Below are 13988 nucleotides of genomic sequence, written 5' to 3'. Positions count from 1 at the left end.
ATTATCACCTTCATTTTACAGAAGAGGAGACTGAAAGCAGTGACGTTATATGACTTGCCCAAGGTCACGTGGCTATAAACAGTAGAACCAAGATCTGATCCCAGAGAGTTGAACTCCAAAGCCTGACACTGTAACTACCCTAATTAAATTGCTTATATTTCTTCAAATTAACACACTCATTCACAATTCTGTGTCTCTAAACATTCTATTACCTCTATATGGTATCCTTCTCTTCCCCAACCCCTTTCATTAGCCAACTCCTACTCATCCCTCAAAATTCAGGTTGAGCTTTACCTTTTCTGAAAGGTTTTCCTTGATACCCCTGGTCTGATTAGATGCCTCTCTTCTGGATTCCCAGAACACCCTCTATGAACTTTGGTATAGATGTAATAGGCAACTACAACTACAATGAAATGCAGTAATAATAAATTTTAAAAACCCAATATATCCAGTAATTTGCACCCTCCCCCACCTTCACCAAACAATGAGCTTGCCAAAAACAGAGATGTGTCTTAATCAACTTTAAATCACTACATGTTCAGTTTGTTAAGGGAATAGATGGATGAATGAACCAATGACTGAAGGTGAATAGAAGGAAATAAAAAAAGATACCAATGGTTTACTTCAGTGTAAATAATGAATAATGAGAAAATGATAATGAAAAAAAGTAAAAAAAAAAAAACAGCAAAACTCAAAGGCTAAATAAAGTGCCTGAATGGTTTATAAGCTCTCTTTCAAAAAAAAAAGTATTTATTTATTTATTTTAGCCTTTATTTTTGAGAGGGAGAGAGAGCATGAGCAGGGGAGGAGCAGAGAGAGAAGGAGACACAGAATTCGAAGCAGGCTCCAGGCTCTGAGCTGTCAGCACAGAGCCCGATGTGGGGCTCGAACTCACAAACCATGAGATCATGACCTGAGCCGAAGTCTGATGCCCAACTGACTGAGCCACTCAGGCACCCCGCTCTCTTTCAAAGTCCAGGTACATCTCATGTTAGGGAATAGGGACTAAATATTCAGATAGACCCCTGCATAGTTGAAAAATCAAAGCTGAGAACAGTGTCTTCCCCAACCAAGGTGAACCCATAGATGGATGACAGAGTGTGGCAAGTTGAACAACGGCCCCAGGAAAACCTCCCATGAACTTCAGAACCAATGGGAGGTTTTACAAACCTTAAAAGAAGGAAGCCTTAAAGATAGAGTTGGCACAAAAAGTACCCTTAGGAATGGGAGGAGGCAGTGTGAACAAGATTTTAGTCTTGCCCGAGGTGCTCCTAGGAAAATTACAAATTGGATGTATTCACCAACGGGTAAACGTCCAAGAGATTTAGGCTGTCCTCCCATCATTTGTTGTCCAAATCCTACTGCCTCTTAAGGTCTATGTCAAATGCCCTTATTCTATGTAGTACCCAGTACCTGATCAAGAGTGAATTCTTCCTTCTTCGAATCCTGCAATTTCATTCCTTTTTCAAGGCACTTCTAACAGACTTCTTTGATTAGAATTATATATATGCTTATGAACTGAGAACTAATTGAAGGAGCACTATGCTTTCCTCAGACCTGGCTTATTCAATACATACTTATTGGACTAAAGGGAATCTGTTTTGCAAATGTGTGGTCTGCAGAGTTATTAAAGACAGAAGCTGTAATTGAGTAACTAGACCCAAAAAGAAGCCCTGGCTGTGAAATGAGGAAAAAAAGATACTATTGAAAGGATCTAGAAAAATGTACGCAGTCACCAGGTACTAGGTTAGGATGTCAGTATAAAACAGGTAAAACAGCTCAGCCTCACAGAAGAATAGAGTTGGCATTTGACAGTCAGCTGATGAATATATCTCAGAAGACCATGCAGTGCAGGGAGAAGTGGTCAGAGGTAAAAAACTTCCACCAGCCTGTAATTCAGAGAGATAGTTATGGATCTCAGAAGAAGTCAGTCTCGAACAAATTAAGCTTGGAGGAGCAAAAAAGATTCTGAGATGGACTGAGAATTCACCTACTCACCCCCTAAAATTGCTCAAATTTTGGTCACTTACTTTAGTACCAAACTAAAACTTAACCGTTGCCACTTCTGTTCAACTCAGTTATGTCACATCTTGTCCAATGGTCCCTATCAATCCACAAATGTCTCATATGGTCTAGAAGGCCCTTACTCTACACTTTATTCAACCTCAAGAACATCAAGGACTTTGTCCTGACCAACTTTCCATCATAACCATGGTATAGGAAAAGCAAGGATCTAAGAGCCACTGCCAACTGGTCCCACCTGATCCTGAACCTCTTACCAGCTGGTACTGGTGACTATACAAGTCATGGCAGTTGTTGAAGATATACTCATATGTGGAGTTCAAACAGGCCTTCACACAATCTTTTACCACCTGGCTGGCTCTTGGAGGACTCTGCAGTTCTTGCACCTGCCAATTAATAAAAGAAATATGGGTCCATGGTCCTGCTCACCTGTGCAGGATCTCCTCCTAGAACTCCCCTCAAACTATTCCAGATCCCATCATCCCTCAAAGAGTCCCCGGACCTTGCCCAAGGATGAAATTGCTAGGATAGCTGATTGGGAGAACTGCCCATCCCATCTCTGTTGATCCATGGTCTTCTCAGATGTAACTCAGGGAAAGGTGTATGGAAATGTGGGCTTAGAGGTGACGAATACTATAGCTTCAGATTATACCCAGTGATTCTTATTCTCCATGTTCTTGTGGCCAGATCCCCAGCCCATCACCATCCCACCCAGTTCATCTTTTACCTTCATTCTGAAGAAAGTAATGCTGGTCAGCAAATCCACTGTTGACTTCAAGTCCTGAAGCCGCTCAGGGCTTCCAGCAGGGAAATTATTCTGTTGCAAATCAAGCAAATTTAAGAAAGGAACAGAGAAATATGAAAGCCTTCCCTGCCAAAAGCAATGAAATCAAAAGCTTCCTTATCTGCTACCCACTGGGATTTTCCCCAGTTGAGCTGAACAAAAAAGCTATAAAACTACAGGTTTCCCTCTCTTTTCTACTGACAGACAGGCCCTTGCCAAAAGCAGGGGTTAATAATCCCCACCCCAGAAAGCAGCACTTCCTACACCAACCCTACTTCCCATGCAATGTGTGAGCATTTGCACAAGTGAACACACAGACACACACACACACACACACACACACACACACACACACACACACAATTTATATACACACATTTTTCTTGGGTGAAGATTCTTACATCCAAACAGTGAGTTCTTCAAAAGTTATAATCTAACTGTATATTCTGCAATATAAGTGGAGCCACACTACAGACCAGACTGAGATCGAGGATGTGTATCTTCTGTGCAAGGGACCCCAGCTAGTCCACATTCCAGAGCCAGAAGATGGCAGAGTTCTGAGCAGAACTGCTTTTGGAGTGAGTTCCTTAGGACCTTCCCACCATGCCTCACTTCATTCCCCTTGGCATGAGTTTTAGGAGGAAGCTGCCAAGAAGAGCTGAAGGGAGATGTTGAGCCACTCTCCATTTTAAGGATTGCTTTTTTAAACTCCAAATGGCTACTTATATGCCAAATATAAGATATACAGTCAACTTTCCATTATTCATGCAAATGGAGGACACTGAAATTGCAAGATAATTAAAACTCCACTTCTTTTTGACTTTGAGGTTATTTTTATACTTACTTTTTAACGTGGGTATATTGCCTGTTCTGGAAATTTATGACACTTTAAAGCAAGTAATGAAGCCATTCTAAGAAGACCTAACTTAGGAAGAATTGGGAAACTGCCCATTTTCCTGTCCTGTCCTGTCCCAGGTACTCACCCTCCTAGTACATCTATTTCCTCCCTCCATCCTAGGAATGGATATGACCCCTGCTACAAATTACTTGCCCAAGCCAAGCTACTCATACCTCCCTTGAAAAAGAAGGAGAGTATGGAAAAATACAAAAAAGAAACGTTAAGTATCTAATTCTTAAAGGGGCATTTTTGGAAGAGATTATCCTCAGGAGACTCCCTACTGAGAATGTCATCAGTAGTTGAATGGAGTGACATCAGTGGGGTTGGAAAGCCAACTATCTGTACAAAATTAGCCACACCTGCTATTTACACACTGCATGCTCCTTGGAGTTTGAAGAACCACACATGTCAGTGGCATTGGCCATGTACGTACATGTGATGACATGGACCAATTTTCCTTGCCTTCAATCTTTATAGCCAAGATTGGACTATAGTCTCTCTAGAAAGAGCTTAGTATTATCTGTTATCCCACCTCACAGTCATGTCTTCACTCACCCTGTAGGTAGAGAGGTCAATTCTCAGTGAGTTGTGCAGCTGGTCCAGTAGTTTTACAAATCTCTCTTTCTAAGGGTAGGATACAAATAACAGGGAAGAGAGAAATAATCTGAGTTCCTTAGACTGTAGCAGAAACGGAACCATCTCTGGCTGAGGAGGAGACGTTGGTTTGGGGACACATCCTATCTCATTCCTGCCCAGCAGAAGAACAACCAATATAAGGGAAAATTGGGATGGGTGGCTCGTGTTCCATCTCTTAGCAACTCTGTCTCAAATGAGATCTTCTCACACTGGCAAGGGGACAGGAAGCCCCTGGGAGAGGAAACAGCTCTTTCTATGTAAGAGTCAAAAGGAGATGATCCATGCTTCTCCGTTCCTTTGGGACTCTAACTCTTCTTATTCAAATAAAAGGAAACTTGAAACAATTCTTTTATTTGTTCCTGAGTCTATGGTCTCCTAACTTACCTTGGGGCAGCTCAAAAACAGTTAAGTAGCCAGAGTCTAGCAGTAATGATAAGAGGGAGGAATACTCATTCATTTGGAAGGTGATCAAGCAGACCTGAGAGGGCTTCTCTTTACACCACATTCCATATTGTTTTTCTTAGTTTATACTTTTTAAAATGTTAAAATAAATAACATACACCATTTTAATAGTTGATTTTTATAGAAAAGATATAATTAAATGTGGAATCACATGCCTATAGACTTGGTATAGCACTCCTAGAATTCATATATTGGTTATATTATACATCGTTAGGTCTTAAGTCAATATATAATGGGATGAGATAATGGAACACATATTTGAGTGGCTTAATCAATGCTGTTAATTCATCTATAGAAAGACTCTATTAAAATAAAAAAAGGTAGTTACTATCAAAAAACAGGGCTCAGAGAACCAGTAGATTTGGGAGTATCAGTAATGTTATTCCTAAAGAGGCAATCTTTGTGGTGGGTCAAAGAGACTTCAGTTTATATTGAACTTATGTCAGGTGATATTCTGAATAAAGATTCAACTTCTCAAGTATCTTAAAACCAGGAAAGGGCACATCCTGGATAGGGTAAACAGTCCAACACTAGAAAAGGGATAGGCTCAAGGAATATACTGGTATCATCGCTTAGACATCAGTCTCATATGAACTTGAGTGGGAGGAGTCAGAGAGAAACTGAATAATGTTAAGAAAGGTCCACTTGTGGTCTTGCAGGACTAAGGAACACAGTGACTCAACCAAGTTCTTGGCCTAGAAAGATTCTCTGTGGCAGCCCCCCGCCCGCCCCCCATAGTGGTAATATTCCACGTTCTCTCATTTATCCATGTCTGAGGAGAGTTCATTAGTAAGTGTGCCTATCCATAATGAAATAAGGACAGTCCATTAGCATAGTCTACATACCCATAAGGAAATAAATTCATCTATCTAAGTGGCAGCTCTGGTACCTACTGTGAAAAATCAAACTTTATTAATAACAAATGAGTAGGTATGTTTTTATATCACACTCACCCCAAAGTTGGAAGCTGCAAAGCGATCAGATGCAGAGACATTGGTGGAGGCGGTTGTGTGGGCATAGTAGGCATTGATGTTGGCCAGTAAGGTGCTCATCACTGCTGGCACACCAGGACACATGTACTTGGATGACAAACATGCAAAGTGCCTGAAAAACAGTATTCTTGGCCTCAAAGACTCTTCAAGGATTGCAGCAAAAAACAAATAATCAGAAGAGCTTACTGGTGTGTATGAAGCTTCCAATCATTTTGGCATGCAAGAATCTTTGTAATTTATTCATTCAAATATACATTCAGTGAATGCCTACCATGTGCCAGGCCCTGTGCTAGGTGCTAGAATCCAAAGATGTGATAGCCTGGCAGAGAAAGCAAGAGTAAGAAAGTCAATAAGCCAAGGCATGCTCTGCAAAACTACTGTAGAAACATACAAGATCACTTAAATCAGAATGGTTGAGGGCTGGAAGGGATTAGAATAAGGCTTCTCAAAGAAGAGATGGTTGAACCAAATCTTAAAGGATTAGTAGGAAGTAATCAAATGGAGAAGTGTTCAGGCAAAGGGAAATTCCATTGCAAAGACAAATATATTCATGGCAGATTGATTCATTTGGGAAAACCTCAGTTATGGCTACTGTTCAGGTATATGATATAGGAATACCAAGAAATAAAAGAAGCATAAAATAGTTAACAGAACAGTTTACCCTCAATACTATAGTATATTTTAAAATGAAGGCACAGTATGATCAGATTAGTCTTTCAGAAAGGCCCCTTTGATGATAAATTGGAGGACGACTCAGATAAGACTAGGATGGAAAGAGCAGTTGAAGAGTTACTATAATCATTCAGAAAAGAAGCAATGAAAGCACTAAATGGAACAGAGAAATGGTTAAGAGTACAGACTCTAGATCAAGAGTGGGTTTGAATCTCAGCTCCACTATTTACTCAGTGACTTTGGATAAATTACTTAAACTTCTCTATGCCTCAGTTTCCTACCTGTAAAATGGGAAAAATAATGGTACCCCCCTCATAAATGAGTTAAAATTCATAAAATGCTTAGAACAATGCCTGGAACATAAAGAAATGTATGAGGGAGTTATTATCATTATCGTTATTGTTACTATTGCACTATAGCAATAGTGATAGATTAAAAACAATTTTAGGAGATAGAATCCAGAGGTTTTAGAATTTTGATGTTGGAAGTCAAAGGGCAGTAGTAATTAAGAAAGAAAAGTTTAAGCTGATTCCTAAATTTGTGTGGACAACTGCATTTAAAATTGTTCCATTTACTAAAATAGGGAATATAGGAAGATAGACATATTTGGTGGAGATGTTGTTGATTTGGAAGAAGGAAGCAGCTGAAAATGGATCTGAAATTCAGGAAAAGGTATGATATGAAAAAAGAAATGGAGTCCTCAACCCAGAAGAACTGGTTAAGGTCACAGGTTTGGATGAGATCATCTAGGGAGAATGAACAGAGTAGGAATGGTAAGGAGGCCATTCTCAAACCTCATTCCTCACTGTATTTCTTCTCTCCACCTATAATGAACTTCTTGTAATTCCTTGAATGTTCTATTGTCTGCTGCATCTCAGCGCCATAGCACATGCCCTACCAGAAATGCTCTTCCACCTTTCCTGTATTTCAAGACTCAGTTCAAGTGTCAACTCTTCAATGGCTTCCCTCACATGCCTCCCCTAAAAGGTAGATGGTTTCATAATTCCCTGTTATTACTTCTACCATAGCACTTATCATATTATATTGTAATTGTTTGTTTACTGGTCTCTCCTTCCTACTGGACTGCGTTCCCCAAGCACAGAGGCCTCATCTTACTCCATCTTTGTGTTCTCAGCACCTAACACAATATATGACCCATAGAAGAAACTCAATAAAAATTTGTAGAATAAATGAAGCATGTCCAGGGTAATAGTCACCTTCTGCTTACAGCTCTAGTGGCAGCCTCACCAACATACAAACAACAAACTCTTACATACTAGTATATACAAACTCTTCATAGTAGGCAAAATTTTCTGGCATAGGAGTCTTGCTCAACTCCAGACACAGCTGCTTTTTCTAGTTTAGTGCCTTCTTCAACATCCAGGCCAATCTATGAAAGCTTGTCTATCAAACACATATACATAAGCACACATGCTGCATCTCCTCAGGCCTGTGATGTTTGGGCAAGTTTGTCCTGGTATACCCTCTCATGCCTTTTGCCCTTCTTATCTCTGCACTCTGGGGGAGACAGGTAAGTATCACCTCCCTGAATTACTGATAAATATACTCCCTTTATACATATATTTTCTTTGCCTTGGGGCATAGACCCACCTCACCTCAGCTCAGAGAGGAAAGCAACAAATCACTGTATACTACCCCACTTAAGGACCTATTTACCCTGTCAGTGCGCCTTCATTAGCCTCCCCAAGAATTAAAAGCCACTTCCCAAAGCCCCAGGGGAGCCTCACGTCATGGCCTGATATATGGACTCGATGCCATAGCGCATGGCAAATTCATCCACAATTTCTTGGGCAGTCTCATCAAAGTACACCTTCCATGCATCATCTCCTCGAGCCTCAGGAATCAGGACTCCTCCACTACCCTGAATGTCTGTGAGGTAATGGAAAAGGTTCTGCAGGAGACAGAGCAAAGGAAATAGTTAAATACATATTAAAAATAAAACTAAAATCTGGTGGTAAAGTCCAGGAGAATATGAATAGGGTTCCAAAGAAATTCTGTCAAATCATCGCTAGTTCCTTGTGTGGCCCAATAGGCCTTCACATGAGTGAAAGAGAACAAAGGCTGGGACTATTACTTGGGCTGTCCAGGGTAGCATGGTGAATAAAAACCAGGCCCCAAATCTTCAACCATCCCGCAATCCCATTTATTGTCAAAGGCCTTCCCAGCACTGCTTTCTGACACCCCATCTACCAAAGGCTGGCTCACCTCATGGAGACACGTATATTGCACATGATACGGTGCTACCTTCTCCTCCCCCTTGATCTCCACACTGATTTGTAGTCGGATAGCCCCTGAGACAGCTGATTTATCTGTCCTCTTCTCTAGGAAGAAAAGAAGACCAGAGATTGACACCAATGCAACTACAGATAGCGCAGACAGCCCCCATCCTGGCTTAATCCAAGGAAAAAGAGGCACTAATCCAAAGTTCACATAACAGAGTGAACTCACTCCAGCGACCACATAGTCTACAAATACCCCCAAATATTCCCAATATTAATTTCTTATTTATTTATTTTTATTTTTTGTTTTTTTTTTCCAATATTAATTTCATTAAGAGAATAGGGAGCTAAAACCATTAGAGATGAGCATGAAGATTAAAGGGCCTCCTGAAATCTGAAGAATGGCTGAACAGCCAGACTGAGTTCCAGCCACTTCCACTCCTCTGTCCCCCATCTCTACTCATCGTCAGTTCTCTGCAGATAAGACAGGCTCTGTATGCTTTAGGGATTGAGTGATGGTTTTGGTAGGCAGGATTTTCCCCCAGATTTCCCATTCATGCTCTCCCTTCCCAGAAAATTTCTCTGGTCCTGTTTCCTCACCCAAGTTGTACCAGACGTCCATCTCGCCACTCAGTGTCCGAACCTCAATAATGGTTTGACCAAGGAAATCATCAGACTCTCGTTTAAGCCGCTGTTTTACTCTTGACTTGATGTCATCATCTTCATCCCATACACGTACCTTGATGCGGTCAGAAGAGTTGTGGCACTCACTGTGACAGAAATAGGCAGGCTCTGTTAGGTACCAACCAAGCAGCACTCATTCTTATTACTTCCAATTCCCTCCCAAAGCTCCATCAACTGTACTTGAAGCCTTGTAGAGGAAATGAAGGAGTCAGGGAACAGTGGGTGTCAGCCTAGGTGGCTCTACATACCATTATCATACCATTCCTTATTGCCTTGACACAAAAAGTGGGGAGACAGAAGAGTAATTAGAGACCATTCTGATTTCCTGTGCAGCTAGCTGTATCAACAACACTAACAGGAAAACACCTGGACAAATGCTACAGAGCCACAGGAAAGGACTGCTAGTTCCCTTCCCAGAGTCAGTAAAGGTGTCAATGTTCATGGTATGTCCATCTGGTCATATCTGCTTAGCTTTCCATCTAGCTCCCCCCATCCATCTAGGTATGTGCTTGGTGAACTTCAATCATTCTTTAAAACCCAGGTGAACTGTCATTTTGCTCTATGAGGTTTGCTTTGGAAAAGGGAGTTTGGTCAGATCCCTCCTCACACTCTCCTTCCCTCACAGTTGCTTAGTGGGTCCTATTGCCTCATATAGGAGTTGTACTTGACTGAATTTGCTACTTCTTTCTCTGTGTTCTCATACTATTTTTGCACACTCCATTAAAATATTATAGTATAACTGCTGGTCTACTGAAAAACAGCCAAATCAACAAGGAGCTTCTTGAAGGCAGAGACTGTCTTACACATTTTAGATACACAATATCATCTACAGTGTCTTGTATAGAATAGGGGCTTAATAAATCATTTACTAAATGGATGAGAGCAGGCAAAATTGACTACAGAGTCAATTCATTTAAAATTCATCATAAGAAGAATTCAAGCAGGAACCTCTCAGATTCTCAAAGGAATAGGTGCTTCTCCCAGTAACTATTGCCTCTGGACTCGAGGCCAATTTTACTAGGCCTCAATCCCTTTCCACGTTGAGTTCTCCAAGGAGCCAACAGAAGAAGATCTCTATATAACCAGCCTGTTCATTAGGTAATTCAGATTCTAAGTCCTGGTATAAGGTGTGTGACAAAGCACCTGGATTCTCCACACATTAGTCTGTGTCCTAGACTAGAGCTTGACATTTTTTCAACAACCATCTTGTACTGTCTTATGAAATAGTCTGTAAGAAAGTAAGACAATGGAAAAAGGAGTGGGGGTGGAAGCTGAGAAAGAAAAAAAAGCAGAGCTTTTTAAGGGAAACAGAAACTTTTCCAGATCCCAGATTTCTATCTTCAAGCCAGAATTACCCAGTTGGAGGACACGGACATTGCTTCCCAACTCTCCAGAAGAGTCTAATCCTTCCTAGGCAGGATAGCAAGGCTGAAAGGTACACAACAGGGTGGCCAGTTCCTGGCTGTCACTGAGCAGTAGTAAAATCTTTCTAACGCTAGAAAAAGCAGTATGGAGTGCCCAGGAGCCCCTGATACAATAGCCCATGAGAAGAAACCCAGAAAATAAATGACTGCTGCCCAATTGAATCCTATGAGAAATAGGCTTCTCCAGTACCTCTGGCCCATCCCTCTTTGTTGAAAGAATTTTTATTTATTTAGTAATCTCTATACCCAATGTGGAGCTCGAAATTATGACCCCAAGATCAAAAGTTGCATGCTCCACTAACAGAGCCAACCAGGTGCCCTGCCTCATCCCTCTTAGGGTCCAAGCCAAGGATAATAGGACTTAATGCTGCTTCTAAAATACACATAGTCCCAGGTAAGACAAAACCCTCTGTTACTTACAAATGGAACTTCTCTTCCCAAACAGGGTTCAGATTCCCAAAAATAGTCTTGGTACGCTTCTTGGTTTTGCCCACTTGCACAGTCACGTAAGGGTCACTGGATCCTGTCTTGTCCTTGGCTTGTAGGCCCTGGGCACACACCACTGCAACCCAAATATAAAGGAGGAGGCTTCAGAGTGTGCTCTAGAAGTCACAAGTCTTCCATAGTACTACTCATATGCTCTCCATCTTAGAGCAGCCTCCATCTGCTCCTTGAACAGGAACACGAATCTTCTCACTCTTCCATATCTATGCTTAGCCCTGGGCTGCCAGTCTTTCTCTGAAAGGCTGGCCCAAGAATCCCACCTCCTCACCAGTGCCTTAACTGACCACCTTCCCCTACATTGATATATACGTGCTTCAGCCACACCCACTCAGCTAGTAAAGCACTAGCTTATTTCCTGATCTCCTACTATACCATTGCCCCCCCCCCCAGCTCTTATAATATCAAACTGTTAACCAAGTCTATAACATCAGATTGTTACCAAATCCTTCATTATCATTCATATCATTTGTAGGTGCTGGTCTTGCTCTCCCAACACCCAATGGCACCAGGCTCTAGGAGAGGAGGAGTGATGAACAGTAAGGCCCTCCTTCCCTCAATTCTACCTTCTTTCTCTCCAGCCCCCTGCTCCCTCAAACTCAGGATGCTTCTTCCCCAGGTTCCTCCCCATAGTCTAGGCCTTCCTGTCCCCTCAAACCTTGGCCTACTCACCAGTGATGGTAATCTTGGCCGACCATTTGGAGGTGCCATCCAGTACACTCTGCTTCACTGTTTTCATCTGTTGCACATGGGCAACTTTGCTCACAGTAAAGACATCCCGGATAACTTCAAAGATCTCTGGCTTATTCCGCTCTCGGATCTTCATGCGGTCCTTCATGGCCATGATTATGTTCTGGGTCCGGTCCTCAGCTCCATGTTTAGAACTCTTTTCTGCAGCCCCTGAAGGATCGTCAGAAATAGAAAGATAACCAATAGGCAACCCACCAGACAAAGGGTCAGGCTGAAGAATGCAGCTTAACAGAGGTCACTAAGAAGTGGAAGAAGCTTAAGACTGGGATAGCTCTCGGAAGAGTTCACCAATATGGGACCTGCTGAAGTTTAACACTTGGCCAGTGGAATTTAAAATGCAACTCAAAGGGCAGCACAATCTTGGTAATTATTATGGGAGTTTATTATACTATTTCCTGAATTTTTCATAAAAAAAAGAAACAAACAAAAAAGTTTAGCTCAGCCTGCAGTTGACCTTGTCTTTCTTCTACCCTAGGTGGTGGTTGAGAGTTACCCTTCAAGTTTAAGGCAAAAATATCCCCAATGGGTATTGCAGTTATCAGGGAGGGTTGGTGGATGGGCATGACAACTCCACCAATCTCATCCGACTTCCAAACCATGACAGAGATCCCAGAATTCATCATGGCACACACTGGATTCTGCCTCAGGGCTCTAATGCCTTTGGTCTCAGAAAATATGTAGTATGGTAAAAAAAAAAAAACAGAGCAGACTCGTCTGATGTATTTCATCATATGGTCTTGTCAGAAAGGGGCCAATCCTTCCTTTACTGGCTCTGCAGATTGGTTTTTATCTCTATTCTCCAAAGACGTAGGTCTTTTCTACAAGACCTGGAGCAAAAATTAAGGCCAACATCTGAATCCTAACCCTGAAAAGGTGGCAACCAGATCTGTCCAGGGAAGGCCATAGAAGGGCATTTCATTCCACTCCTCACTTCACAGAAGCCTTAGGCAAAAGATACTTTCTGATAAATGAAAATGACCTGGGTTGCATCCTAGTCTTGCCATTTAGCATATCCCATACACTGCTACTTTCTTGGACTGGGACCTCTGGAAGGCCCTTGAGGAAAGGATTGACACACTTGCTATGGAGCAGCATTTCAGAAAGTTTCCAGCAAGCAGCCTATGCAGCCTGCCTGGCTTCTAGTTCTTAGTAATTAAAGCAAGAGTCTGCTGGCACCCGTGCTTGAAACCCCTTATGATGGATTTGGGTAATCATCACCAGCATTCATCTTCAATCTTTTCAGAGCCCCATCTCTTCCACTGACTTGTTCTACCTGTTTCTTCATGTCTGCTATAGCTATGCCACTGGCACCAATCTAGGGCCCTCCAAACGAAGACATTTTAAGTGAACAATTAGTTGAGGCCTCTCCCTGGGCCCCATTTATGTCACATATCTTTCTTGGGGATAATGAAGTGCTTCTGAGTCTAAAGGTGTCCCTTCTTTCTCCCCATAATCCTTGAAGTTTTCATTGCTATGACTTGGCTCTGAGTAAAATGTGGAAGACCTGAGGGGCAAGAAAATACATTCCCACATCCCTAAACCCTGCTCCCCCAGAGGTCCAGGCACAGTGGTTACAAGTCCTGCAGGAACAAAGCAAGGAGACAAAAACTTGGAGGGCTACTAACTCCTTCGGCAGAAACTTGTTCCTTTTCCTGCTCCTATTCTCCCCACTCCATGATGGTAGCACAAATCACCTATTTAGTCAGGGCCTGGGAGTCTGGCACATTCTCCTCTGGGACCTCTGCCTGATCCATTTGTCACTTCTGTTCCCAGCACTGTTGTCTAAAACCTGCATCTATAGGCAAGGAATAAATGCTGCCTTCCCTGGGTCCTAGAGTCTATACCTCAAGAGGTTCTTCTGCGAAGCCTGGAACCTCACAGAACTCTCTCTTCCCATTAGTTTTGGTCCCCAATTAATCATGC

At 42.0% G+C, this 13988-nt stretch overlaps 1 protein-coding gene across 2 annotated transcripts in view; it reads right to left on the bottom strand.

The window, feature by feature from the left end:
* Positions 1-13988, bottom strand: part of UNC13B (unc-13 homolog B) — a 263053-nt gene that overhangs the window by 18641 nt on the left and 230424 nt on the right. For both annotated transcript variants that reach the window (XM_047065931.1, XM_047065922.1), the window contains 9 exons: positions 11988-12215; positions 11235-11376; positions 9307-9476; positions 8693-8808; positions 8215-8378; positions 5756-5906; positions 4260-4328; positions 2750-2839; positions 2280-2408 (listed from right to left, as the gene is read on the bottom strand). In XM_047065931.1, coding sequence (XP_046921887.1) covers positions 2280-2408; positions 2750-2839; positions 4260-4328; positions 5756-5906; positions 8215-8378; positions 8693-8808; positions 9307-9476; positions 11235-11376; positions 11988-12215 — 1259 coding nt within the window. The remainder of the gene's footprint in view (positions 1-2279; positions 2409-2749; positions 2840-4259; positions 4329-5755; positions 5907-8214; positions 8379-8692; positions 8809-9306; positions 9477-11234; positions 11377-11987; positions 12216-13988) is intronic.

This window comes from Lynx rufus, unplaced genomic scaffold, assembly GCF_022079265.1.
Source record: "Lynx rufus isolate CCGP_SWC_20201006 ecotype Redwood Valley unplaced genomic scaffold, mLynRuf1.p SCAF_10, whole genome shotgun sequence".
Taxonomy (NCBI): domain Eukaryota; kingdom Metazoa; phylum Chordata; class Mammalia; order Carnivora; family Felidae; genus Lynx; species Lynx rufus.
Note: the sequence above shows the minus strand (reverse complement) of the source record. Positions and strands in the feature narration are given on the sequence as shown.